General features: G+C 40.6%; 1 protein-coding gene across 3 annotated transcripts; it reads right to left on the bottom strand.

Moving 5' to 3' along the window:
• Positions 1 to 862: 862 nt before the first annotated feature.
• On the bottom strand, positions 863 to 24921 carry LOC109451484 (nuclear autoantigen Sp-100-like). 3 transcript variants are annotated; one of them, XM_074314758.2, is made up of 10 exons: positions 24764 to 24921; positions 14660 to 14822; positions 13384 to 13552; positions 11186 to 11269; positions 9789 to 9851; positions 7000 to 7134; positions 6377 to 6460; positions 3670 to 3816; positions 2932 to 3006; positions 863 to 1558 (listed from the first exon to the last, which is right to left on the bottom strand). In XM_074314758.2, the coding sequence occupies exons 1-10, from the start codon at positions 24793 to 24795 to the stop codon at positions 1488 to 1490; spliced, it is 1023 nt and encodes a 340-aa protein (XP_074170859.2). In that variant the 5' UTR covers positions 24796 to 24921; the 3' UTR covers positions 863 to 1487. The 3 variants fall into 3 exon arrangements, with proteins under 3 accessions (XP_074170859.2, XP_074170860.2, XP_088650469.1); XM_074314759.2 differs by lacking the exon at positions 11186 to 11269; XM_088794343.1 differs by lacking the exons at positions 2932 to 3006; positions 11186 to 11269.
• Between the last annotated feature and the right edge of the window lie 102 nt (positions 24922 to 25023).

Raw genomic sequence — 25023 nt, 5'->3', positions numbered from 1 at the left:
CCAGTTATATTTTGAGGCTTTTACAATTACAAATATTATCAGTGCCAATCAATATATCACTACAGAAATCTAAGATCTAAGTATAAGCAAGCATGACAGTAAGAATTAAAAAAGACTAATCATTTTGGTAATTATTTTTTCTACAACAGAGATACACAATTACATACATTTAGATAATACGTTTTATCCTGGTGAACATAAGCTTATAATAATTTCCTGCCTCCTTCCATTTTATAAAATGTCGAAAGTAGTTCCCAGGATTAACTGGATACAAGGTAGTCATGGCGCTCAGAATAAAATGCATCTGGAAACAATAGCTTTTAATTCCTGACATTCGCAGGCCAATGCTTGGCATCCTAATCTTCTTTACCTGTCCCATTTCTTAGGGCTGAGCTAGAAGTGTCCTGAGGTTCTTCTGCATCAGTCAGTTCTGAACAGTCAGTACTGCTGATCCCTGCAGAAAGAAATGAAATTCCATAACAGTCTCAGTGTGTGTTATAGGAACCAATCCAACATGAAATTCTTTAAAAGGAAAATGGAAAAGGGAAGCTCGTGTAGGAAGGAGTAGAAATATTCCTACCACTAGGCCACCTGGGGGCTCTATCTGACCTGTTGGTAAGGTTGCTCCAGGAACCATCCCCAAGGACTGGGGTTAACTTTGCTGTGGAAGGCACTCCCTTTTGTCAAAATTTCTTACACTTCTTCCCTTTTCCACTGGTCTGCTGTTGCGAGCACCTGTAAGGGCAGATGCTACATTTCAGTCTCTTCCTGCAAGCCAAGGGGACATTAACCCCTCAGCAGGGCCCTATGTCCCTGCGTGGCACTCGTGATGCAAGTGGGGAACAAAGTCCTGGCACACAGGTTCAGATAGAATAACACAGCTTTATTTGGAAACCAGTGTCCCTCCAGAGGCCAATGCTCTGGTAAGCACAGAAGGTTATACAGAGTAGAATAGAATTTAATAACGAACCAAGTTCCCGGGTCAATCAGGATGGAGAAGGTGCCTGGTCCGGGAGAGACGAGTGGGCCCACGACGGGTCTGAGGCGAGCTGGTCTTGCAAGGAAGAACTTCGGAGAGGCCCGGAGTATCGCAGCTTGCACCTCGCAGAGGGTCTTAGCCGGAGTGCCCAGTCAGACTACTCACGGCATTGCTCCAGAGTTCTCCTCTTTCCCTTGGACTTGTTTACTTCTTAGGTGATAACCGGAAGTTGTTTTGGTGAAGGTGTTTATCACTCAATTTTGTTATGCTTAGTTTCACACAAAAACATGTTTTTCACTTCACTCTTATCAGCCTCACACATGTGCAGCCTTAATCGTGTCCCTACTAGTAAACAACTTGTTTTGCAAACCTCAATCCAACACATATAATACATTTTATGTACTCTATACATCTGCACATACTTCTGCTTCCGGCTCTGCTTCTTATGATGTTCTGGTGTTTTGGCCCCGGTGATGGCCGTCCTTACCCTTCTCATCAGGACCACTTCTCAGTACAAAGCTCCAGGCGAGCGGGGTTTCTCGGCTTCACTGGTGTCTGAAGAATATAAACGTCTTCTCACTGCAGAAGAAGCAAATGTCCCTTGGGGGTCTCAGTGTATGACAAAGGAATCAACAGAGGAAAAACTTGGGGAGCAATGAAAACTCAGTGCAATAATTTCCCTCTCTCAGACTTCCAGGATCTGCCTTTTGTATTCACGTGACATTAGGTCAATATTTTGTCCCTCCTTAGCCAGGGTCTAAGATAATTCACTCCCAATGGTCATTTCTGCTGTGTTCTGGCCCTCTGTTTTCTTACACCAGATTCTCTTTCTTCTTTTACTTGTCTCTTTATAAATTTGTTGTTGTTTTTGTATCTGCATTTGTATTTATTTTTAGCTCTGCTTCTCTCCCAGGGCATTGTTAAAAGTCTGCTCTTGAGGAAGGCAGATCTCCCACTTGGCTGCTTCCCAGAATGACTTTGTGAAATAGAGCCACACCCTTCTGTCATCTAATATCCTAGGAAAGTTTACTTGAAAATATTTAAAATTCTATTGTGTTTGTCTTTGACTTCTTTGCATTTATGTTACAGTCATTAGCATAAGTAACTAATACACAAGTCAAAATCCACACTGGATAAAATGAAAACAAATTCATATTTTACTTTGAAAGACATAAAAAAGAGAATAAATATTTTGTAGAAAACACTGCTCACTTATAACTATGAAGAGTTCTTATTTATGTGATTGTGTTTCCTCATCTAGAAACAAGGGTAATATGTCCATCCTGCTTGCCCCCCAGGGTTGTTGTAAAGGAAAAAGTAAGATATTGTTTGTAATGGTCCTTTGAAAAACCACTATGTATGTCATGACGTCCTGAAGAACTCTGTCAAAAACAACACTTTGGGTTTCAGAATAACTTAGCCATTTCTACTAACAGAAAAATAGATGGATGAGTTGTCTTGTGACGCTATTCAAAGTTTGTGATTAAATGAGAATATGACTTTCTAATAAAGGAATATTTAGCTTTCTCTTCTTTATAGAAATCACTGTAGAAACTAACACTTCATAGGCAGAGAAACTAGTTAGCTTTAAAACAAACTCATTACCTTGCTAGTTCATTTTTACTCTACATCAATATAGGGTACCTATGTTGACTAATAGGACCCATCGATTAATAGGCCTCACCCTCAAGAATAAACACATATATATATAATTCTTATTATATATATACATATACATATTTCTTATATGTATGTATATATTTCTTATATGTATGTATATATTTCTTATTTCCCTATGTTTCCCAAAATGATCCAGTAAAATATGCACAGAATGAGATTCCAGAATAAACTGGATTCATGGTACAGAAGGGGCTCAAAACAAGATGCCTCAGTAAACAGCAGCTCTTAACTCAGGTTCCTGCAGCCCAAGCCTGTCTCTCCCACCTCCTTACCAGACCTCCTTAGTTTCAAGGTTCTTGGGGTCTCGTCTCCATCACTGGATTCTGAGGAGTCATCACTGCTGATCACTGCACAGAGGAGCAAAACCCCTTAGTTGCTCAGGGGGGCGCCATGGAGCCCACAGACAGGAAACCCCATAACGAGTATCAGGGGGACCTGGAAGCTGTTAACTAGGTCACCCCGGTGTGTGCCTGAATGTGTGAGACCTGCGGTTGCTCCAGGTCTTATGCAAAAGGTGAGGAAATTCATGCACGGACGTCAGCTTTGCCCATCCCGCACCTCTTCCTACTCCCACCCTATTTTACCTCTCTTTTACTCTCATTTTACTTCACTTTCCTCTTAGCTTGGCTCATTTCCCCTAAGTATGCCTGTCTTTCTGGGGATGCTCTCTCTTTATACCGCTCTCTGTCTTTATATGTCTCTTTCTCCATCTCCTCTCCTGAGTATCTTGGCTCGCCAATGTTTTCCCCTTCTCTTTAATTCCTACCCCCATACTTTCCTCTCTTGAGTCTCTCAGACATCAATACTTACATCTGCCATTTCTGTCGTTTGGTAAATTTCCAATTTCTGGGAACCCTCTTCTGCTAAATTCCCTGCATAAAGCAGTGGTTTGCTTCCCCTTCTGCCTCCGTCAAGGTCACCTGGATCTCCTCGGTGGACCGTGATGACATGTCCCAGACCCTAGCCCAGTACCTGGGATTCACATTGCATGTTCTTTCCATCAGCCTTACCTATTATTTCAGATGCCTGGTGACACGTAGTCCTTGCTTGCGATTGCCTTTCAACTTCTGAATTTAAAAATGGCTTTTCCTTCTTTATATCCACCAGTAGTACAGAACAGGAATTAAGTTTGATTCCATGGTTGGGTAGCTCCGCTCCTGGACCAAATTGTAATAAATGAAGAATTTTGTTTGTCTCCCGCAAAAGGATTGAGCACCCCTCACTGCCATGAACAAGCCCTTCTTCTCTTTCCACTACAGGAAAAAGCTTCTCTCACCCCTTCCTTTCCTGCAGCTCAACTCTGTCCCTTCCTTTGTGCCACTCTTAACTTTGGTTTTATTGTTTTCATTTTTGTTTTTACTTTACTTTTACCACACTTCTCATTCTTTGATGATTAATTTCGTTTGGCTTTTTCAAAAATAAAAATTACAGTTGGAGTGAAGCATGCATAGATAAAAATGGGTCATTCATAAATTTGGAATTATCACAAAGGAAGAATAGCTGAGTAACTATTACTTTGACAAGTACTAGGTGATTACTAATACCCCAGAAAGCCTATTAGTGATGCCTCCCACTAACTGTCCCCACTGATCTTGCTCAAGTGAACCACCACTTTGATATTTAACATCAAAGATGATTAATTTATCTAGTTTGGAAATTTATATGAATTTGTTTAAATGGAATCATGTATTTTCCCTCTCTCTCTCTTTCTCTCTCTCTTCCTCCCTCCCTTCCTCTCCCTCTGCCTCTCTGTCATTTGGTTGTGGGAATTTGACTTATTTTCTCAACATTATATGTGTGACAGTCATCTGTGTTAATTTTGTGTATTTATTTTCACTGTTGTATAGTATTCCATTATAGAAATTATCCATTAAAAATAAAACCATTGGAAGATTACGTCAAACTGTTTTCCAAAAACGCATGTAATCTCAGAGATTCAGTTGAGAGAACTTGGTAATTCAATTAATTAAATAGAGTTTTGTTGGTGGGAATGTGACATGAGGGAGTGAGAGGAAAACATGGTGAAATATGCAGCTGTGTGGTAAGTGTCTTTCAATATATCACGCCATTAAGTGTTGACCAAATGCTGAGGCCACAGGAAGGTATTGGATTTTCAACAGGAAAGCCATATGACCTGCTTTGAACTTTTGAAAGATTCATTGAGCTGAAGTGCAGAGAATGGATCTGAGGGGAGCAAGCTAAGAGGAAGGAGACCGTTCCTCTATTGAAGTGAGAAGCGATAGGGATCTGGATTAGAGTGAGTGCACTTAGGATGGAGAACAATGGGCAGGTTAGAGATATTCTAACGTTGTCAGTGAAAGAGTGGCTACTAAAATCATGGTTGTTTCCATTCACTAAGTTTTTGGACTGTTACTCAGCAGCAGATAACAGATATAGCTTCCAAATATAGGTGTCCATCAGATCTTCCAATAAAGATCTTCAGACACTTGAAGGAATGAGCCTATATGACAGGTCTGGGCTGGAGATATCTGTTTAGAAATCATTAGATTATAGACGGTAACTGAAATTATGGAGAGAACGAGAGCCTGGAAAGAGGCCTATTTTTATCTGAGAGGGTTCTGAGGCCGTTTTGATCATCGTGAATACCTTATCCTTCTCAATGTATTATGAACAGCCCCTTGTGTCTTCTTTACTGAGACTGTCTCCTCAAATGAGACAGTGTCTTGATTTGTCTGCCCTCCACCAATTCTTCATTGTCCTTTGCTCATTAGCTACATAGTTCTTTTTGTGTCTCACCCCATTTTTGTATTCACTGAGATTCATTTCCCTCTGTATCTTTCTCTATTCATTCTCTTTTCCTCTAAATTTTTTTAATCAGTGTCCCTCAGGCCCCAGCAGGTCTAGGGTGAGGCAAAGGAGGTCCCTAGACACAAGAAGGTGCCAAGAGGGAGAGCCTCCTTATTTGTGCCCTAGGGTCTCCCATGTCTCACTCTAGACCTGGCCCTGTTGTGTCCTACCAAAGTTTTCAGTTTAGCATATCTCTGTTAAGTTTCCTACTTTCTTCCATTCTATTCCTGTTTCTTAATTATCAGTGTGGCCTGTGTATGCCTCTTCCGTATTAATTTTGTCTTTCCATAAATTTCCCTCATCTCAAGCATTCAGATCATCCCCAAAGCTCTTCCCCTGTGCCTTTGTTCACCATGTCAAGTCCCTCCACCTGCCCCTTCATTTCTGAAGGACCTTCACCTGGGCTTCCTTACTTCCAAAGCTGACCAGCAGCATCATGCATGACTTCCATGTTTCTAACTTCTAAAACCAAGTGGCAACTTATTTTACTTCCAAAGCTGACCAGCAGCATCATGCATGACTTCCATGTTTCTAACTTCTAAAACCAAGTGGCAACTTATTTCTTTTCACCAACTGCTCAACATGGCACTGTTCAAATTCCATGTCAATTTATCTGAAATCTATCTCACTCTTATACTTTATTTGGTGTTCCCCATCCATCTCTTCTACGGTCTTTCTCTTTGCATTTTCTCCCCAGGGACATCCCTCCAGAAAAAGATGAGCTCTCTTTCACTTCACTCCATTTCACACCTGTTGAAAGCAGTCAGAGACTGTGCACAAGGTTATGTGTTCTGGGTGGTGTTAAGGTGGGTGGGGGAGATGGTTGGTATGAGACAACAAAGGAAAGCTTTTGCTCTCGTAGATAAACAAAGATATAGTTAGGAAATTGGCAAGACAGGTGATAATTACTTTCTTCATCACAGGGCAATGGGCTGGGTGTCTCTGATCTTCCACCCTCATTATTCACTTCGATGGACACTTGTTCGCAGGAGTCTGAAAATAAAAGACAACAGGTGAGATTCAACAGAGCCTCGCTCTGCCCTGTTACCATTTTGTTTCACCTCACCCAGCTTCTCTTTTCCTCTCGTGCTCCTACTTGTAGCCCGTCTGCATATATTGTCACCTTCACCCATGAAAGTGTGCTTTATTGATTCCACGTTCAATCTCCCCGACTTCTTTGGAATTTTGTTTCTGTCTCTCTTCCCCATGAGGCTCTGTGGCTCTTCATCCTTCATTTCTTAATTCTTCCTTCCTTCTTCCCACTTTCCTTCCTTCCTACCTCTCTCTCTCTTTCTCTCTCTCTCTCTCTCTCTCTCTCTCTCTCTCTCTCTCTCTCCTTTCTCTTTGTTTCTTTCTCTCTGCAGGTCTCTCCTATCAATATATCAGGCTCAATTCTTGCAAGCTGTGTGTCTATGTGTTTTCCCCTTCTTTGTTAATAGGTGTCTACTTAATTCATGCAGTACTTTTTTGTCTACCACCAGCAGGTACCCCTTGGTTCCCACACTCATGCAAACGTAGTCACTCATCCTTACCTGCTGGCTCAGACTTTTGGGCACGTTGTTCACTTGCTTGTTGGCTTTCTAGACTGGTTGCATTCTTTCTCCTTGTATTTATCTTCTCAGCTTTACAGAGGAGCTCTGAGAGTCTGTTTTTAGGTGGGGTTGTACCTAAACCACATTTTGATTCATAGATATTTAATTTGAACTGTGAATCAATTAGGGTCCAACAATAAAACATAAACCACCCATAGCTTTTAAAGCAGAGGGAATTTAATCTAGGGCGTTGGTTATACAGTTGATAGAAGTGCTGAGAAGCCCAAATGAAAGAATGTGGCAACTTGAAGAATTGTCAACAGGAAGCTATGGGAGGGACACAGGATGAGCGCCTGTGCTGAGGTCACCAGGTAGGTAGAAGCTGGACAATGGCTGTCCTGTTTGGTGGGAGGTAGTGTCATGTGAGATACAGCTGCTACCAGAATTGCAGGCTGAGGCAGTGGCGGGGAAATGTCCAGCTTCTCCCTTGTTCCTAATGTCTTGCTAGCAGTGTCTCCCATGTTTGGAACCCAGCAGGAAGCCAGCAAGCAAGAGAGCTGGCAGGCAAGTCTGCAGGGGCCAGTGGTCAGAGAGAGAAGGCAAAGCAGAGCAGGAAACGATAAGGAATGAATCCTATGAAAACCACCCAGGACCAGCACAGCCCCTTCCCCATGGCGACCCCCTCTGCTCATTATGGTTCCACCAGCCCATCCCACTCATTCCCACCAACCTCAATCACGTATGAATGGATACATGTTTTTTCAGTGCATTTCGATTTTTTCATTTAGTGCTATTTTTCTAAGCATAGCAATTTATGTAAAGTACGACTTAAAAATTAATTCCCCAAATATAGAATGTGGGCCCTGGTGCATGTTTTGGCCGCATTCCCAGTTCCTTGGAGCCTCCTCTTTGGGTGGTGGGCATGAGACACAGCCCTTCTCTCATCTGTGCATGTCAGTCAGCTGTCCCTGCTGGGTCAGACTCTTGGACACAGTTATTGGTGGTTTTTGTGCATTCATTTGGGTTGTAGGTTGACATTTCTCTCTTTCTAGTCATTGCTCCCCTTCACTGAGATGCTCTGGGATCTCATTTCCAGGCAGGGCAGCCCCCAGGCCATTTAGTGAGTTATAATGGCACTACCTTCTCACCCCACACCCTCCACACACACCCTGGATCCTTCTCCTCTGCTCATTACTAGTCACTTTCCTTTCACTCTCCCCTTCCTCTTCCCACCAGTTGCACTAGTAGGTAAATAGTTAACACGGATTCGTGCATTTTAAAAGATATTTTCAATGCTAATTTTTTTAATAACTGTGATTTCAAAAGTATAACTATGCTTTCAAAAATCACTCTGAAAGCTGTTTCTTTTATAAAATGTATTACTAATTTAGAACATTCTTAAACAACACATCCCACTGGAAGCTACATAGTGGGGACTTTCCACGGTGCCCGAAGGTCCCTGAGACTCTCCCATGTCTCTCATTTCCAAACGAGAGTCATGGAATAAAGACATGCCGTTCATCATAGTCTGCTCTAGGGATGGGGACCCGGGGCCCTCACTTTATCTTCCTGGGATTGAGGCTCCTATTGCTTTTCTCGCCTCTCCATGACCGGGGGGATAATTGAATCCACAAAGGACATACGTGAGCAGAGAAAATCCCCAGTTTACTGTAGTGGTTAACGGCTTAGACTGTGGCACCAGAATCACATAATAATGATCATTAAATACAGGAATATTAACAAATGCATGGAACACTGAGGAAGTACCAGGATGAGAGTGAATGCTTGACGTGACACAACTTGTTTAAAATCTGTCACCCTGTGAGGTGGGTACTATTAGCACATCCATTTTATAGATGATGACACTAAGAGACAAAGATCGTCAGCCACGTCCCCAAGGTCACAGGGCAGAATCTGAAGCCAGGCGGTTACTCGCCAGTCCTGCTCTGACGCCGCCTCACAGCACAGCCCAGTCCCTCGTCTCAGTGGGTGAACTTATACAAGTGGCCAACTCTCTGAGCTGATTCTTTGTCCTAACAATAGTGTAGATGATAGACCATCATTTTGAGGTATTTGAGAAGATTAAATGAAATATTGCCTGTATCATTATAAGGGATATTGTGACTGATCAGAAACTTAAGTCATTATACCTAATGTCTTAAGTTTATAATATTTTAATTAATTTAGTAACATTACTGAGGGTTCTAGATTAAGGGAAGGTCAAGGGTATAAGCAGTGGTTATTGGCTGTTAAAGTACCAGCGCTTTTTCAGAGGCCCGTCTGGCGTTTGGCAGGCAGGTCCTGGCCTGCTGCCCCAGGGCTGATGATGGGAGAGGGTTTGCTCGGGAGGCACAGTGTGCAAGGTCTTCTGTGAGGGGCCAAACAGGTGAGGGACCCCGGCCCAGGAGGAACACACTCGCCTCTCCTCCCTCACCTCTCTCACTGCAGCGCTGCCCACCCACTGCTGGATGTGACCTCAAAGCACAGAGGCCTTGGCTGGATTCCAGCAGGACAGAGGCAGAAAACTGTGAAGCCTGGAGCACGGACAATAACGTCCTGGCCCAGAACCATGAGGAACTGGCTGTAAGTGTGTTTAAGGACTGTGGACAGAGCAGACCTCCCAGGCAACCATAAAAGTGAAGACTCTGCTATCTAAGTCCTTGGAGAAATCGAGGCTGCAAGGAGGACAATCCTGGGCAACAAGTACTGTAAAGAAGCAACACCGTCCCATCACAGCACATACCAGAATGTGACCAGAGAAAGCAAAGGATCACAGAATAGGAACAGACCATTATAATACCAGTGATCTGAGCAGGGCCAGGTCAGGATTTGACATGAGTTTTCACCAGTTCCTAGGGGACAGAAATTAGAAATTTATTTCAGAAATTGAATTATAGGCTGTGCCATTTTCACCTTATCACCCCTGACCCCCTATTTTTGGTGTTTATAAAATAAGAATTGACCCCATCTAAGTATCAATACAAAACCTGTCTGCACCTGGAGGATCCCAAATGACTCTTGCCACCACCTGCATCCTTGGCTGAGAGGACGTCAGTCAGGCCACCTCACTGTGTGTCCTCCAAGAGCCACTCAGATAACTGGCGATGGCTTTTCTTGTTGCCCACGGCCATAGCAAACCTGCCTTTGTCCCCAGAGCTGCCGCTAAGGTAAGTGGCCTTACCTTACTTCCTACAAAGTCCTGGTGCCTCGCTCCCCACCCCTTCACACCACACCCTCCCTCTGCGTCTGTTCACTCTCTCTTGCTGGCCTTTCCCTGAGTTTCAGGGGCTGATTCTCCTCCACTTCCTCCAGCTCCTGGTGTTCCTTCTGTATCTCTCTCTCTGCATATGTTTCCCTAATTTGGTCTCATGTTTCTGTCTTTTCCATGAGATGACCTGGGTGTGTCCAGGGCTAAGAACACAGGCTCTGGGTTCAGAATGCCTGAGTCCATCCTTGCTCATTTGCCCCACACACCTGGTCTCTCTGATTTCAGTTTCCTTATCTGCAAAATGGGCTCATAAGTAATACTAACCTCTAATGGCAGCTGTGAGCAGAGCACTAAATCCACAACTGCCAGAGGATATGTTCAATAAGTGAGCACTTAATAATACTGTTGTTTTTATTGTGTGTGTGTTTTTACCCCTTTTCCTTGTCTTTCATTTCTCTTTCTTCCTTTTCGCAAAGTATCCACGTCCTCTTCTCCACACCTCTACAACTTCCTGTCATCTATCGCTAGATGACCGCCTTTCTCCTTAAACATTACAGCTCTTGCACGTCATCCCCACAGTTAAATCAGTTCCTTCTTGTATCATCATCAAGGGTCTCCTCTTTGGGTTGACCTTGAACCCATAGTTCTTAGCCCTTCACAGTTTCGTGCTGATGGTCTCCTAAGGGCCCTTGTAAATCACAATTACTTCCAGGTCATCATTCTCTTTAAATCTGGTTTCCTGACTCGGACCCTGGGTTTCTGTTTTGTTGAATTGGTCATTGGGTCAACAGTGGCTTGTCATAGCCTCTCCTGCAGGATCGGCCTCTGGTCACGGGCTCATACAAACACCCCTCCCTGCCTTCTCCATGCTCCTCAGTGTTTCTTCCCTGATCCCCAATCTCCACTCAGGACAGGACCCCACCTCCCTTTCTCTTTTCCTCTTATCAGAAGATTCGGTTTTTATCTGGCCGCAATCACCTTGTTCAATATTTGGTTGGATATCAGGCCACTCCTCCCTTTTCTCTCCAGCATTATCTGAGAAAAAAGTTTTGTCTGGTATCACTGAAGAGAGGGCAAGAGAAGACAATTAGAAATCTCCCTCAGAGACCACAGATAACATCTCAAATTTACACATTGAGGAATTTCCAGCCCTTCGGTCACTCAGGGCTCACTGGGTCCCAATCCTCACAATAAAGATCTCCCTTCATCCCTGGGACAGAAAGGAGAACCCCCAACAAGGGAGCCTTTATGTTTCCCACACAGAGGGGAGTGACTCAAGTGTCAGGATGAAGGAGTCATGGAAACACCGTGAGCCAGTTACTCATGTAAAAAAATTTCAGAAGTCTGAAAAAGCACATATGAAAATAAATACTGCAAGTGCAATGTGTTTCCTGACCTGTTCAAACTGTAAGGAAGAAACAGAGGGATTTCCTTGGTAGAAGGATTAGGATCCTAGAGAGTCCGCGTGTATAAAAGAGGAAGCCCAACAGCTTTACAGATGGGGCTGGACAAGAGGAGGGTTGGACTTAGTTGGGTCACGGAGGGTGAGCGCTTCCCAAAGGGACATCAGAGGACAAACCAGAGGAATTACACAGGCCTCCCGGGGGCCCAGAACCCAGGAACAAAGGAAGGACACTCTCTGAAGCTGAAAGCAGGAGAGCACATTGTGGTGCTGGGGGACGTCCAGAGACGCCTGGACCAGGGACCCAGGGGGCTGTCAGAAAGGGCAGGCAGGGCACCAGCCCAGGGCGCCTGCATGAAGGTGACACAGCAAACGTAGAGAGAAAGGAAGTAAACCAAGCCCAGATGGGAAGGACTCTTCAGGCAGTCGGGGAAGGAGACAGCAGGAAAGCAGTGTGCCCACAATGCCCCAGGGTTCATGGAAGATTACTTCCTGGGGCAACAAATCTGTACTTAGTTACCTTCTAAACCTGCGGTGTGGCTTTACTGTCTAGGAAATGACTTCAAATTCCTTAGCTTTAGATGACAGGTCTTCTAAAATCTTTGTTTTAAAACATATCCCTTTTGAATCAATTCCCACCAATTGCATCTCATTCTAAGAGAAATCTAATTTGTCCCAGTTTTGCAGACAAACTGGACCCTTTCACACTCTATGGCTTTTCCTGTAGCATCTGCCCTCCTCAGTTCTTGTAATCATTTTTCTTTTTTCTCTTGTAATCATTTTTCTTGTGAATTCTCCATTGTTACTTGGAGATGTTGGTTGAGACCAAACTGTGTTGGGATAAAAAGGTTTCTAGGCAAGTCAAAACAAAAAGTATTCAAAGACATCTTTACTGAGTAGCAATTTAAAAAGTACAAAATCATGCCTTCACAGGAAAAAAGTGGAAAACTAAACCTGTAGTTTTGTACAGTATCATAAACCATCTCTGGCAGAGCAACTGGTTTTGTGATATTGGATTGTTTATCACCCAGTTGTAGAGAATGAGTTAATGAAAACATTGTTCCTTCTTTAAGGGCAAATTTGACCTGGGGTTAACTTTCCTTCTCATTACTTTGGACACTTGATAAAGGTGGACTCTCCGTGGTGTTTCTAGGCCAACACTGGCTTTAGGGTGAAAAGTGACCTGTGACTGGAGGTAGATAACTTGCGTGTGGCCTGGGAGGGACTGTGTGTGAACTCTCAGCCACTTTTGGTCTTCCTTCAGTGTGGTGACACTTGTAACTTGGCTGTCCCTCGTGGGGCTCCTGGGACTTATGGCTACAGACTTGTTACATGAGACTTTGACTCCCATGGGCTTGGTGCTGCTAAGCCAGGGGGGATCCTGCCCCCACCGCTAAGCTGTCGCTCAAGGACGGTGGCAGTCAGCTTGGTGGGCTGCTGTGTGGATCGCTGCAAGGGGCCCACAGAGGAGAAGCAACTGATGCTGCCTTACTGGGATGCTGCGTGTCCTGTCATTGGTCCTTCTAAGTAAATGTGATGCCACTGTGGGTCTGGTTGTCCTGTGAGTCTAAATGCCTAGTTAAGCAGACCTCTGGGTGGGTGTTGTGCCAATTGCCATCGTATCATAACTTTGAGAGGGCTCAGGACATGTGTGTTTTCTTAACTGCTGTATCCCCACTGCATAGCTACATGTCAGACATGTGGTAGAAGCTCAATATGTACTTGTCGAAAAAGTTGGCTTGGACATTAAAAGGTAGGTAATAAACCTAATTACCATTTCTGAAGATTTCACAGATACGGTTTAAACCAGGATTGGTTTTCTTGAGGACATCGCTGAATATTACTTCCAGAAGTGGCAGGTCAAATGTCTTCTCTAGTTCACAGAGAACATTGTACACCACTCTCTGTACAGGGACATGTTTTCTATAACAATCTTCACAATCCTTAAAAAACATTGAAGGAAGAAAATATAAACACAGATTTCCAAATTACAGAAGAGCTCTAGAAAGGGATTTTACTGATAACGTATTAAAATTTTCTTACATTATTATCTTGTCAAGTAATGTTTAAAATGTCTATGTATTTGTATGGCTACTAAGTGAAATAAGTAAATCGTTCCTCCTTAAAAATGCCCATTTGTGAATCTGATCACCTCACCCTCGTTTATATTAGATGGAAGAGAGTACGATTCTGAAAAATAAAAATGGGTTCAAGTTAAGTGATGTGTAGCCCTTTCAGAGCCTGGCAAAATATATTAGGAGTAGAGTCAGCAGGTGATGAGCAGCTGTTCTACTGACTGGACAAACCTTGTCCCTCCCTCAGGACTGACTTAGCCTGGAAGAGCTCAGGGAAACCAGCTGATGATTCTCTTCCTACTGTTAGCTTTGCCACAGAGAAAGCATCTTTCTAGGAAAAGAGAAGACTTGCATCTCTGTTTCTCCACCTAAGTCTTTTGCTAAAATTAACCTAAATCCCAAGACCCCAGAAATATCAAAAGTTAAGAAGAAAAAGAAAAGGAAACTGAAAACTTCTGGAGAAGGAATAGCAAGCATCTACTTCCAAATTTGTCCTAACAAGGCATTAATTCTCTGTGGGTTTTAATGTTCTCAGATCTAAGTATTTAAATTGCTGTGCATTGAAATGAAATGCTGTGTCAATTATTATTTCATTAAATCAATTCATTAGATTTATTCATTCATTCACTAAAATTACTTTTAATTGCTTATATTGTACACATGCCTGCAAAGCATTATACCTCTACGGAGCACACCCACTTTAGGTCCAGCCTGTCTGTAGTGCGATTCTCCCCGACCCCAGTGGGCACCATGGAGCACCATTCCTTCAATTAGGAGCAGGACTGTCTCCAGTGATGCCGGCTTCTCCTCTCCTTTTTTACCTTGTAGGAACACTTCCAGTAATACTTGAAAATGTCCCCAATCATAGGAGACTCTTCAGTCGGCTAGTTGTGTCCTGACATTTGATTCTAGTATCAAAGTGTAACTTAGTTTGGGGACTGTTTACCAGATTATGACATAACAAACCTCACTTACTGCATATGTTTCATTGGAGATGAATTCACGGTCACGGAGAAGTTCAAGAAAAGGAAATGTGTCTTGTATTACATCTGAAATCTCCACCTTATATTTTTTGAAGTTTTTGAGAGCAGTCTCATAGATCTGTCTGTTGTCTCTGTTCTGATCTTCTGCGGATGTGCTAAGGAGGAAAGATATTATGTGAAAATGGTCAAGATTTTGAGATGCTTATGGGGGCTTTAACATTTTCTATATGAAGGATGAGCTGTGAAGAACCAATACATATAAGATAAGTGGTCCTGAACAGAGAGTAGAAAAAACTGGATTTGAAGCAATAAACAAAGATATAATAGAAAGAAGCATGGAGGATCAGAAAGACTTACTTAGTGCTGAAAAAGTCGACTCTGTTCGATCAAAGGCATTGGAAAGTTGCGCTGTTCTAAACATATATAGAGTATTTTTTATTAAAATTTTAATTGCCCCTACATATCTCTTTGGAATATGCTATGTTGGAAGTCAGTCTCTAGCACCGCCAGTTTTATTTTTATTTATTTATTTATTTATTTGGAATGACACTGTATCTTTATTATTTTTAATTTATTTTTAAATTAATTTTTATTAAATTTATCGGGGTGGCATTTGTGAGTAAAATTATTTAGGTTTCAAGTGTACATTTCTATAATACATCATCTATATATCGCGTCGTGTGTTCACCACCCAGAGCAGGTCTCCTTCCATCACCATACACTTGACCTCTTTACCTTCTTCTACCACTGTCCCCCACCAACTTACTTTTTGATAATCACTAAACTATTTTCTGTGTCTATGATTGTTTTGTTGTTCATCTTGTTCATTTGTTGCGTTTATTTTTATATCCCACATATGAGTAAAGTCATATGGTTCTCGACTTTTCTCTGTCTGGCTTATTTTGTTTAGCATGATAATCTCAAGATCCATCTATGTTGTCACAAATGGCAGTATTTCATCTTTTTACGACCAAATAATATTCCATTGTATATATGTACCGCATCTTCTTTATCTTATTATCTATCAAAGGACACTTGGGTGGTTTTCATGTTTTGCCCACCATGAGTAATGCTGCTATGAACATAGGGGTACATATATCTTTACAGATAAATGTTTTCAGATTTTTTGAGTTGATACCCAGAAGAGAGATTGCTGGGTCATGTGGTGATTCAATTCTTAATTTTTTGAGGAACCTCCATACTGTTTTCCATAGTGGCTGTACTAATTTACATTCCCACCAGCAGTGTATGAAGGTTTCTTTTTCTTCACAGCCTCTCCAACACTTGTAATTACTTGTCTTGTTGATAATAGCCATTCTAATAGGTGTGAAATGGCATCTCATTGTGGTTTTGATTTGCATTTTTCTAATAGCTAGTGTAGTTGAGCATTTTTTCATGAAACTGTTGGCTGTATTCTTGGGAGGTGTCTGTTCAGGTCTGGGAGAGCTGCCCAGTCAAGCATAGAAAAATGGGCAGTAAAACCCTGGCAAGAAAGTGAAAGGGAAGTAAAGCAACACAGAAAACAGATTTCAGAAAGAATCAATCTAAAGGAATAACCCATAGGATGAAGAAGACATCCCCAAAGCACTAACATCACAGTAAAACCTAAATAAATAAAGCAACAGTGTGCAGATGGATTGATATAATAACAAAATGTGGTTTAAAGTCAAGTTTGCAGAGCTGTCTAAGGAAATTAAGGCCCTCCTCTCAAAAATAAACACAATTAACTTTTTAAAAAATTGGAAATAAGAAGAAAACAAAAACTACTAAATATTAAACAATTGGCATAGAAGAAAGGTTTGAGACAACCACTGTGAACAGAAAGTAAAAAGCTAAAGAGATGAAAGCATTAGGTACAGATAAAGCTGTGAAAGCTAATGTTGCTCCAGTGGAAGAATAATTTTGTCCCCAAATTAAAAAATAATACAGTTTTGAAGATATCAAAGAAGAAACTTTCTCTGAAGTGAAGGTGGAATTGAATCTGCCACCTTAAGAACACAGGACTATGGTTAAAGACAGTGTGCATGGAATTCACCAGTAATTTTCAGCATCATTTTAATTTTTCATAATAACAAGGGTACATGTATCTCATAAAATCAATGCTATCATTAGCCTATAATCTAAATTTCAAGCTTTAAAAAACAAGTCACCATAAACAAAGTTAAAAGACAAGGAAAATATTTCTATAACTTTCAGAATATTTAGCAAACTCCCTTATCACATGAAAGGACAATCACCTGAACTGATAACACTGGCCAAAAATAAACCAGCAAACAATTCATAGAAGAGGCAATTTAAATGGCCAATAAGCACAAACAACTGTTCTCCTATGTAATCAGAGAATGCAAATTAACTAAGTGAATCTCTTTATCCAGCATCTTTGCAAAAATGGGTATTGGAAGATGGTTCATCTCATTGTTAGAAGATGGTATTTGTTCAGCTACTTAGAAAGACAGCTTGGCAGGATTTATAAACAAATAAGTATTAGTGCTCTTTGCCTCAGTGATTTTGCTTTTTTGCTTATTGAGATAAGAAATATATTTGTATATATGCCAAAAAGAGATAAATATATAAATGTTATTATCACAGCTTGTTGGTAAAAGTGAACAATAGAAAATGACCTGTCTGTCAATGGGAGAGATGGTTTTAAAATGATGATATATCAATTCCACGGAGTGGTATGCATCTGTTAAAAAGAGTGTGGCAGATCTATATTTATTAAAGTGAGAAGATCCCTAATATTTTTACCATTAAAATAAGTAAAAATGAAAAATGAGATATAGAATAGAATCTCATTTATTGAAAAGCAAGATGCAAATTACATATTTAGGAAAATAAGTTATATGTGTAAATGCATAGAAAAAGATAAGGAAGGCTATGCCCACAATCCTCTACAGGACCAGGACTGGAAGCTACAGGGGAGGGTGGTGAGTCGGACTTTTTCCCTCTATATAATTCATGTTGTTTGTAATTTCATGAACAAGAATGTAAAGTGTAATTCTTTGTATTAAAATTTTTAAAAATTAAACATATTAAGTAATGTTATTTTTGAGTCATTACTAAAGAAAAAGGATTTCTACCCTTTTCCTCTTGTCAGAGGTATAACCCAGAGAAGAAAATCAAAGTAAAAATAAAAACAGTCAACGTCTTAAAAATGGCGGCATGAGGTGAGCCTCTTGAAATCTCCCCTGGAATTTATAACAAATTGAACAACTATAATTCCACAAAGGACTCCCTGCACAGCAGAAAGGCAAGACTAAGAGGCACACTACTGAAATCATCTAAAGGTGGGCAAAGTGTGCTAGCAGGGGAGGAGGGAAGGGAGAAGTGCAGAGATGGGGCTGTGCGGGTGCAAGATGCAGACCTATCTTGGTGCTCCGAGCTTGCTGCATTCCAGAACTACTGCAGCTACGGGAGAGGGAAGAACTCGGACTGCTAAGACTCTGCTTATGGCCCACAGGTCTGAGGGGAGAGCATATATTGGGAGAGCTAAACCCAATGCTCACGGTAGAGACCTCGGAGTAAAGACTGAGGGAAGAAGTGTGAAAATGGTGGTTTAAGCCATCACTGCTAAACAGAGAACGGAAGCCTAGGCATTGAGCCTAGCTGCCCCCTCCCTACGCTCCCAGAACTCCCCCCAACCCCATCTGCCCAGTGCTAGAAGCACATGAGTAGCAGTGTCAGATCAAAAGAATATTTGCAATTATGAGAACTGTGGTCCGCAGTCATGGAATCTCAGCCCGACTAGTTCTGGCAAAGGGGAGGGAGCCGTAGAAGCAGGACTGGCGGTGGTGGTGGTCATCGCCATTGCTCTGGGCCACTTTTCACAACCCACCCCACCCCTGTCTACACCTTTCTGGTTGGATCCCTGCAGGAGTAAACAGAGCTGCTGAAACACATGGGCTCTGAATCTGGTGCAGAAAGAGCTTTGGAACTTCAGAAGCTCTCCACCCTGCCCCATAATGGAGGCAGCACCCTATGACCCAGAAGCACTGTTCGCTGAGGAGAAATCCATCTTTTAGGGAATCCCCCCATTGCATGAGAAGCCAGAACAGTGCAGAGAAAATATAACACTACAGCATTAGAGAGAATAAAAGGCTGCAGTCAGAGAGAAAATAAAACATTCTACCAACTCCTACTGGAAAACAAAAGAAAGACCTCTTTCTATCAACCTGTTTCAAAAACCACTCCTGTAGATGTCTAGGAAGAGAAATAATACATCATTAATTGCCATGAATAACCAAGGTAACAAGACAGCTCAGGAAGAAAAATAAAAAAGTCTCCAGAAAAGGAACTTAAAGACATGGAAATATGTGACTTGGATAACAGAGAATTCAAGATTGCAGTTCTGAAAAAAACCAATGACATGCAAGAAAACACAGACAGGCAATTTAATGAACTCAGAAACTCAATCAAAGAACAATATGAACACTTTACCAAAGAGATTGAAATTTTAAAAAAGAACCAAATAAAATTTCTGGAGATTAAGAACTCAATAAAAGAAATGAAGAATGAAATAGCCAGCTTAGGTAGTAGAGTTGTCAAAGAATCAGTGACATCGAAGATAGAAATCTGGAAATGAACAGATGGAAGAGGAAAGAGACTTGAGACTTAAAATAAATGAAAGAACTCTACAAGAACTTTCTGACTCCATCAGAAAGAGCAATATAAGAATAATGGGCATACCAGAAAGAGAAGAAAGAGAGGAGGGAACAGAGTATATTCCAACAAATAGTTGATGAGAACTTCCCAAACTTGTGGAAAGAACTGGATCCTTGAATCCAAGAGGCAAATAGAACACCTAATTACCTCAATCCCAACAGGCCTTCTCCAAGGCACATTGTATTGAAGCTGTCAAAAATTAATGACAAAGAAAGAATCCTCAAGGCAGCCAGGGAAAAGAAGATGGTAACCTACAAAGGAAAGCCCATTAGATTATCATCAGATTTTTCAGCAGAAACTCTAAAAGCCAGGAGGGAGTAGAATCAAATATTCAAATTATTGAAAGAGAGAAATTACGAGCCAAGAATAATATATCCAGCAAAGATATCCTTTAGATATGAAGGAGGAAAAAAGACCTTTCCAGACATACAGTAGCTGAGGGAATTTTCTAACACATGACCGGCACTAGAAGAAATACTGAAGGAGACTATTCAACCAGCATAAATAGGGATAATTTGTGACAACCAAAACATAAAATGGGGAGAGTAAAAGCCTGAATGGGAATATAGGAATGAAGAAAGTAAGCATGCTGAAGAAAATGGAATACTCTAAAAATGAAACTGTCTTTTACATAAACTTAATGGTAACCACTCAAAAAAATCCAAAACTGAAATATATAATGTAATACAAGAAGAAACAGAAGGAAAAATCATAGAATACCACCACACAGAAATAATAGACAACAACAAAAAGTCAATGAAACAGTCTAGACACAGTCTAACCAGAAAACCAAAGATAGAATGATACGAAATCCTCACAGACCAATAATCCCCCTAAATGTAAATAGACTGAATTCACCAGTAAAAGGCACCGAGTAGCAGATTGGATCAAAAAAATAAACCCAACCGTATGCTGCCGCCAAGAGACACATCTCAGATACAAGGACAAACATAGACTCAAAGTGAAAGGGTGGAAATTGACACTCCAAGCAAATGGTATCCAGAGAAAATCAGGTGTACCATACTGATATCAGATGAAACAGACTTCAGAATAAAAAAGTAACAAGAGACAAAGATGGACATTTCATAATCATAAAGGGGACTATACAACAATAAGACATAACAGTAATCAATATTTATGCCCCTAAAAAGGGAGCACCAAAATATACCAAGCAACTACTAACAGAACTAAAGGGAGAAATTGACCAAAACACAATGATAGTAGGGGACCTAAATACATCATTGACAGCTATGGATAGATCATCCAAACAGAAAATGAATAAAGAAATAGCAGCCTTAAATGACATTAGATGAAATGGACATAATTGACATTTATAGAGCACTTCATCTTAGAACATGAGACTATACATTCTTTTTCTAGTGTGCATGGAACATTCTCAAGGATACACCATATATTGGGACATTCAACTAGCCTCAGCAAATTTAAGAAGATTGAAATCAAACCAAGCATGTTCTCTGATCACAAGGCTTTGAAATTGGATATCAACTGCAAAAAGAAAGCTGGAAAAACCACAAATATGTGAAGATTTAAACAACATGCTTTTAAAGAATGACTGGATTAAAGAAGAAATAAGAGGAAAGGTAAAAAAAAAACCACATAGAAACAAATGACAATGAAAATGCATCCTACCAAAATTTCTGGGATGCAGCAAAAGCAGTTTTCAGAGGGAAATTTATATCATTACAGACCTATCTCAAGAAACAAGAAAAATCCCAGATAAATAACCTCATGGTAAACCTTAAAGAACTAGAAAAAGAAGAACAAATGAAACCCAAGGTCAACAGAAGAAAGGAAATAATAAAAATCAGAGCAGAACTAAATGAAATAGAACAAAAGGACAATAGAAAAATTAATGTGACAAAGACCTGGTTTTTGAAAAAATTAATAAAATTGACAAACCCTTGGCTAGACTCACTAAGATAAAAAGAGAAAGACATAATAAACAAAATCAGAAATGAAAGAGGGGAAGTTATCACGTATGACACAGAAATACAAAGGATCATCCAAGACTACTATGAAGGACTATATGCCACCAAATTCAATAACCTAGAAGAAATGGACAAGTTCTTAGAAACATATAGCCTTCCAAGGCTGAATCATGAAGAATTGGAAAATCTAAATAGATCGATCACCAGTAAGGAAACGGAATCAGTCATCTGAAACCTCCTCAAAAGCAAAAGTCCGGGACCAGATGGCTTCACTAGTGAATTCTACCAAACCCTCAAAGAGGATCTAATACCTGTCCTACTGAAACTCTTCCAAAAAACTGAAGAAGAGACAATATTCCCTAACTCTTTTTATGAGGCCAACATTACCCTGATACCAAAATCTGGTAAGGACAACACAAAAAAAGAAAACTACAGACCAACATCTCTGATGAATACAGATGCAAAAATCCTAAACAAAATTCTAGCAAATTGAATGCAACAATGCATTAAAAAGATTATTTATCACGACCAAGTGGGTTTCATCCCAGGGTCACAAGGATGGTTTAACATATGCAAATCCATCAATATGATACATCACATAAACAAAATAAAGTACAAAAATCATATGAGTATATCAATTGATGCAGAATAAGTGTTTGACAAGATACAACATCCATTTATGAGTAAAACACTTAATAAAATGGGTATAGAAGGAAAATACCTGAACATAATAAAGGCTGTATATGACAAACTCTCAGCTAATATCATAATCAATGGTGAAAAACTGAAGCCCTGTGCTCTACATTCAGGAACACGACAGGGCTGTCCCCTATCACTCTGCTTTTCAGCATAGTGTTGGAAGTCTTTGCCAGAGCAATCAAGCAAGAGAAAGAAATAAAAGGCATCCAAATTGGGAATGAAGAAGTTAAATTATCACTCTTTGCAGATGACATGATGCTATATATAGAAAACCTTAAAGACTCCACCAAAAACTATTAGAAACAATAAACTAATACAGTTAAGTTGCCAGTTACAAAATCGATGGACAAAAGTACGTTGCATTCTTATATACTAACAATGAAATCTCAGAAAAAGAAATAAAGAAAAACAATTCCTTTTGCAATTGCAACAAAAAGAACAAAACACCTAGGAGTAAACTTAAACAAGGATGTGAAAGACTTATATACTGAAAACTATGACATTTTTTAAAAAAATGAAGGAAGGTACAAAGAAATGGAAAGACATTCCATGTTCATGGATTACAAGAATCAACATAGTTAAAATGGCCGTATTACCCAAAGCAATATACAGATTTAATGCAATCCCAGTGGCATTTTTTAAAGAAATAGAACAAAAAAATCATCAGATTTGTATGAGACAACAAAAGACCCCAAATAGCCAAAGCAATTCTAAGAAAAAAGAACAATGCTGGAGGTATCACACTCCCTGACTTTAGCTTGTACTACAGGGCAACAATAATCAAAACAGCATGGTATTGGCAGAAAAACAGACACACAGAACAATAGGATAGAATTGAGAACCCAAAAATAAACCCACATAAATATGGACAGATAATTTTTGACAAAGAAGTAAAACATACAATGGAAAAAAGACAGCCTCTTCAATAAATGGTGCTGGGAGAATTGGAAAGCCATGTGCAAAAGAATGAAACTGGACTGCTATTTGTCACCATGTACCAAAATTAATTCAAAATGGATCAAAGACCTAAGCATAAGACTTGAACAATAAACTGCAAGAAGGAAACATAGATACTAAACTTATGGACCTTTGGTTCAAAGAGCATTTTATGAATTTTACTCCAAAGGCAAGGGAAATAAAAGCTAAAATAAATGAATGGGACTACATCAAATTTAAAAGCTTCTGCACAGCAAAAGATACCATAGATAAAATAAAGAGGGAACCAACTGAATGGGAGGAGATTTTTGCTAACAACGCCTCTGATAAGGGGCTAATATCCAAAATATAAAAGGAACTCCTACAACTCAACAACAACAAAAAAACAAACAACACAATTGAAAAATGGGCAGAGGACCCGAAGAGACATTTCTCCAAAGAGGACATACAAATGGCAAATAGACATATGAAAAAATGCTCAACATCACTAATCATCAGAGTTATCACCTCACACCAGTTAGAATGGCTCTCATCAACAAGACAAATAATAACAAGTGTTGGAGAGGCTGTGGAGAAAAAAGAACACTCATACACTGTTGGTGGGAATGCAGACTGGTGCAGCCATTATGGAAAGCAGTGTGGAGGTTCCTCAAAAAATTAAGAATAGAATCACCATATGACCCAGCAATCCCTCTCCTGGGTATCTACCCAAAAAATCTGGAAACATTTATCCATAAAGATATATATGCTCCAATGTTCATTGCAGCTTTATTTACGGTGGCCAAGACATTGAAACAACCAAAGTATCCTTCGATAGATGATTGGACAAAGAAGTCATGGTATATATACACAATGGAACACTATTCTGCCATAAGAAAAGATGAAATAGAATCATTTGTGACAACATCGATGGATCTTGAGATATTATGTTGAGCGATATAAGTCAGACAGAAAAAGCAGAGAACCATATGATTTCACTGATATGTGGTATATAAAACTGAAAACAACAAAAGAACAAGACAAACAAATGAAGGAACAAAGACTCATAGACGTAGACAATAGTTAAGGGGTTACCAGAGGGTAAAGGAGGAGGGGGGCTCTAGAAGAGGGTAAACGGGGCCAAATATATGGTGATGGAAAGAGAAGTGATTCTGGGTGGTGAACACATAATGTGAGATATAGATAATGTATTACAGAATTGTACACCTGAAATCTATGTAACTTTACTAACAAATGTCACCCCAATAAACTTTAATTTAAAAAAATAATTAATTAATTAAAAATAAATAAATATAAAAACAGCGTGCACTAGTCTTTCATGTCTTGGTCATTTCTCTTCCTTTTACTCCCTTTGATCAACGTCACTGGAGAAAGAATCCAGACCCATGGCCAGAGATGGGACTAGGCCCGGAGCTGACCCATCCCCGTGTTATACTCAGTGTTTGCAAACAAGTCATGTGTTTACCCTGAATTTTATATTTTCTAAAGTACCTTCTTTGAAACAACCTAGGGGAAGGTGCAGGAGGCCTGAGGAAATGAGAAGGTTCAGAGGTCACAAGAAAATAACAATCGCTGCCTCTAAGCGTCCGAAAGAGCAGTGGACTCCAGATGGTCCTGTCAGCTGAGCAGGTGGTAAAACAAGAGTCAAGTGGGTGTGGAAAGCTGAACTCACACTAGCAGCTGTCCTGCTACAGTTTAAAAACCGGATTTCTCATTACATATTCCTGCATTTCATTACACTGCATGTGAGTGTTCTCATCTAAGGTTAAGGTTCACATGAGTGTCTAATAACAGCCCCTAAAAGAGCAACGTGGCCAAAGAGAAAGTTAAAGGAGGGGAGATAGACTGACCTGGTGTTGAGGTCGCTGCCCCCACTGGCCATCTTCCCGCCTTGGGCCCTGCCCAGGCCTGGAGCCTGGGCCTCTGATCCCTCCGGTCTCACCTGCCTGTGTCCAGTGTGGCCGGAGTCCTGAGCAGGAAGTCTGAACCGTCTAACTCAGAAATGGCTCCACCCAAAAGAGGAAAAGAGAAGTAAAAGTAACTTTCCGTGGGCTGTCAGACGTGTCTCCCTCCTCCTGCAGCCCCTGAATGGTCTCAGCCATCATGAGAT

This window comes from Rhinolophus sinicus, chromosome 17 (genome assembly GCF_057876585.1).
Source record: "Rhinolophus sinicus isolate RSI-liver-muscle chromosome 17, RSI-T2T, whole genome shotgun sequence".
Taxonomy (NCBI): domain Eukaryota; kingdom Metazoa; phylum Chordata; class Mammalia; order Chiroptera; family Rhinolophidae; genus Rhinolophus; species Rhinolophus sinicus.
This window is presented reverse-complemented; position numbering and strand designations above follow the sequence as displayed.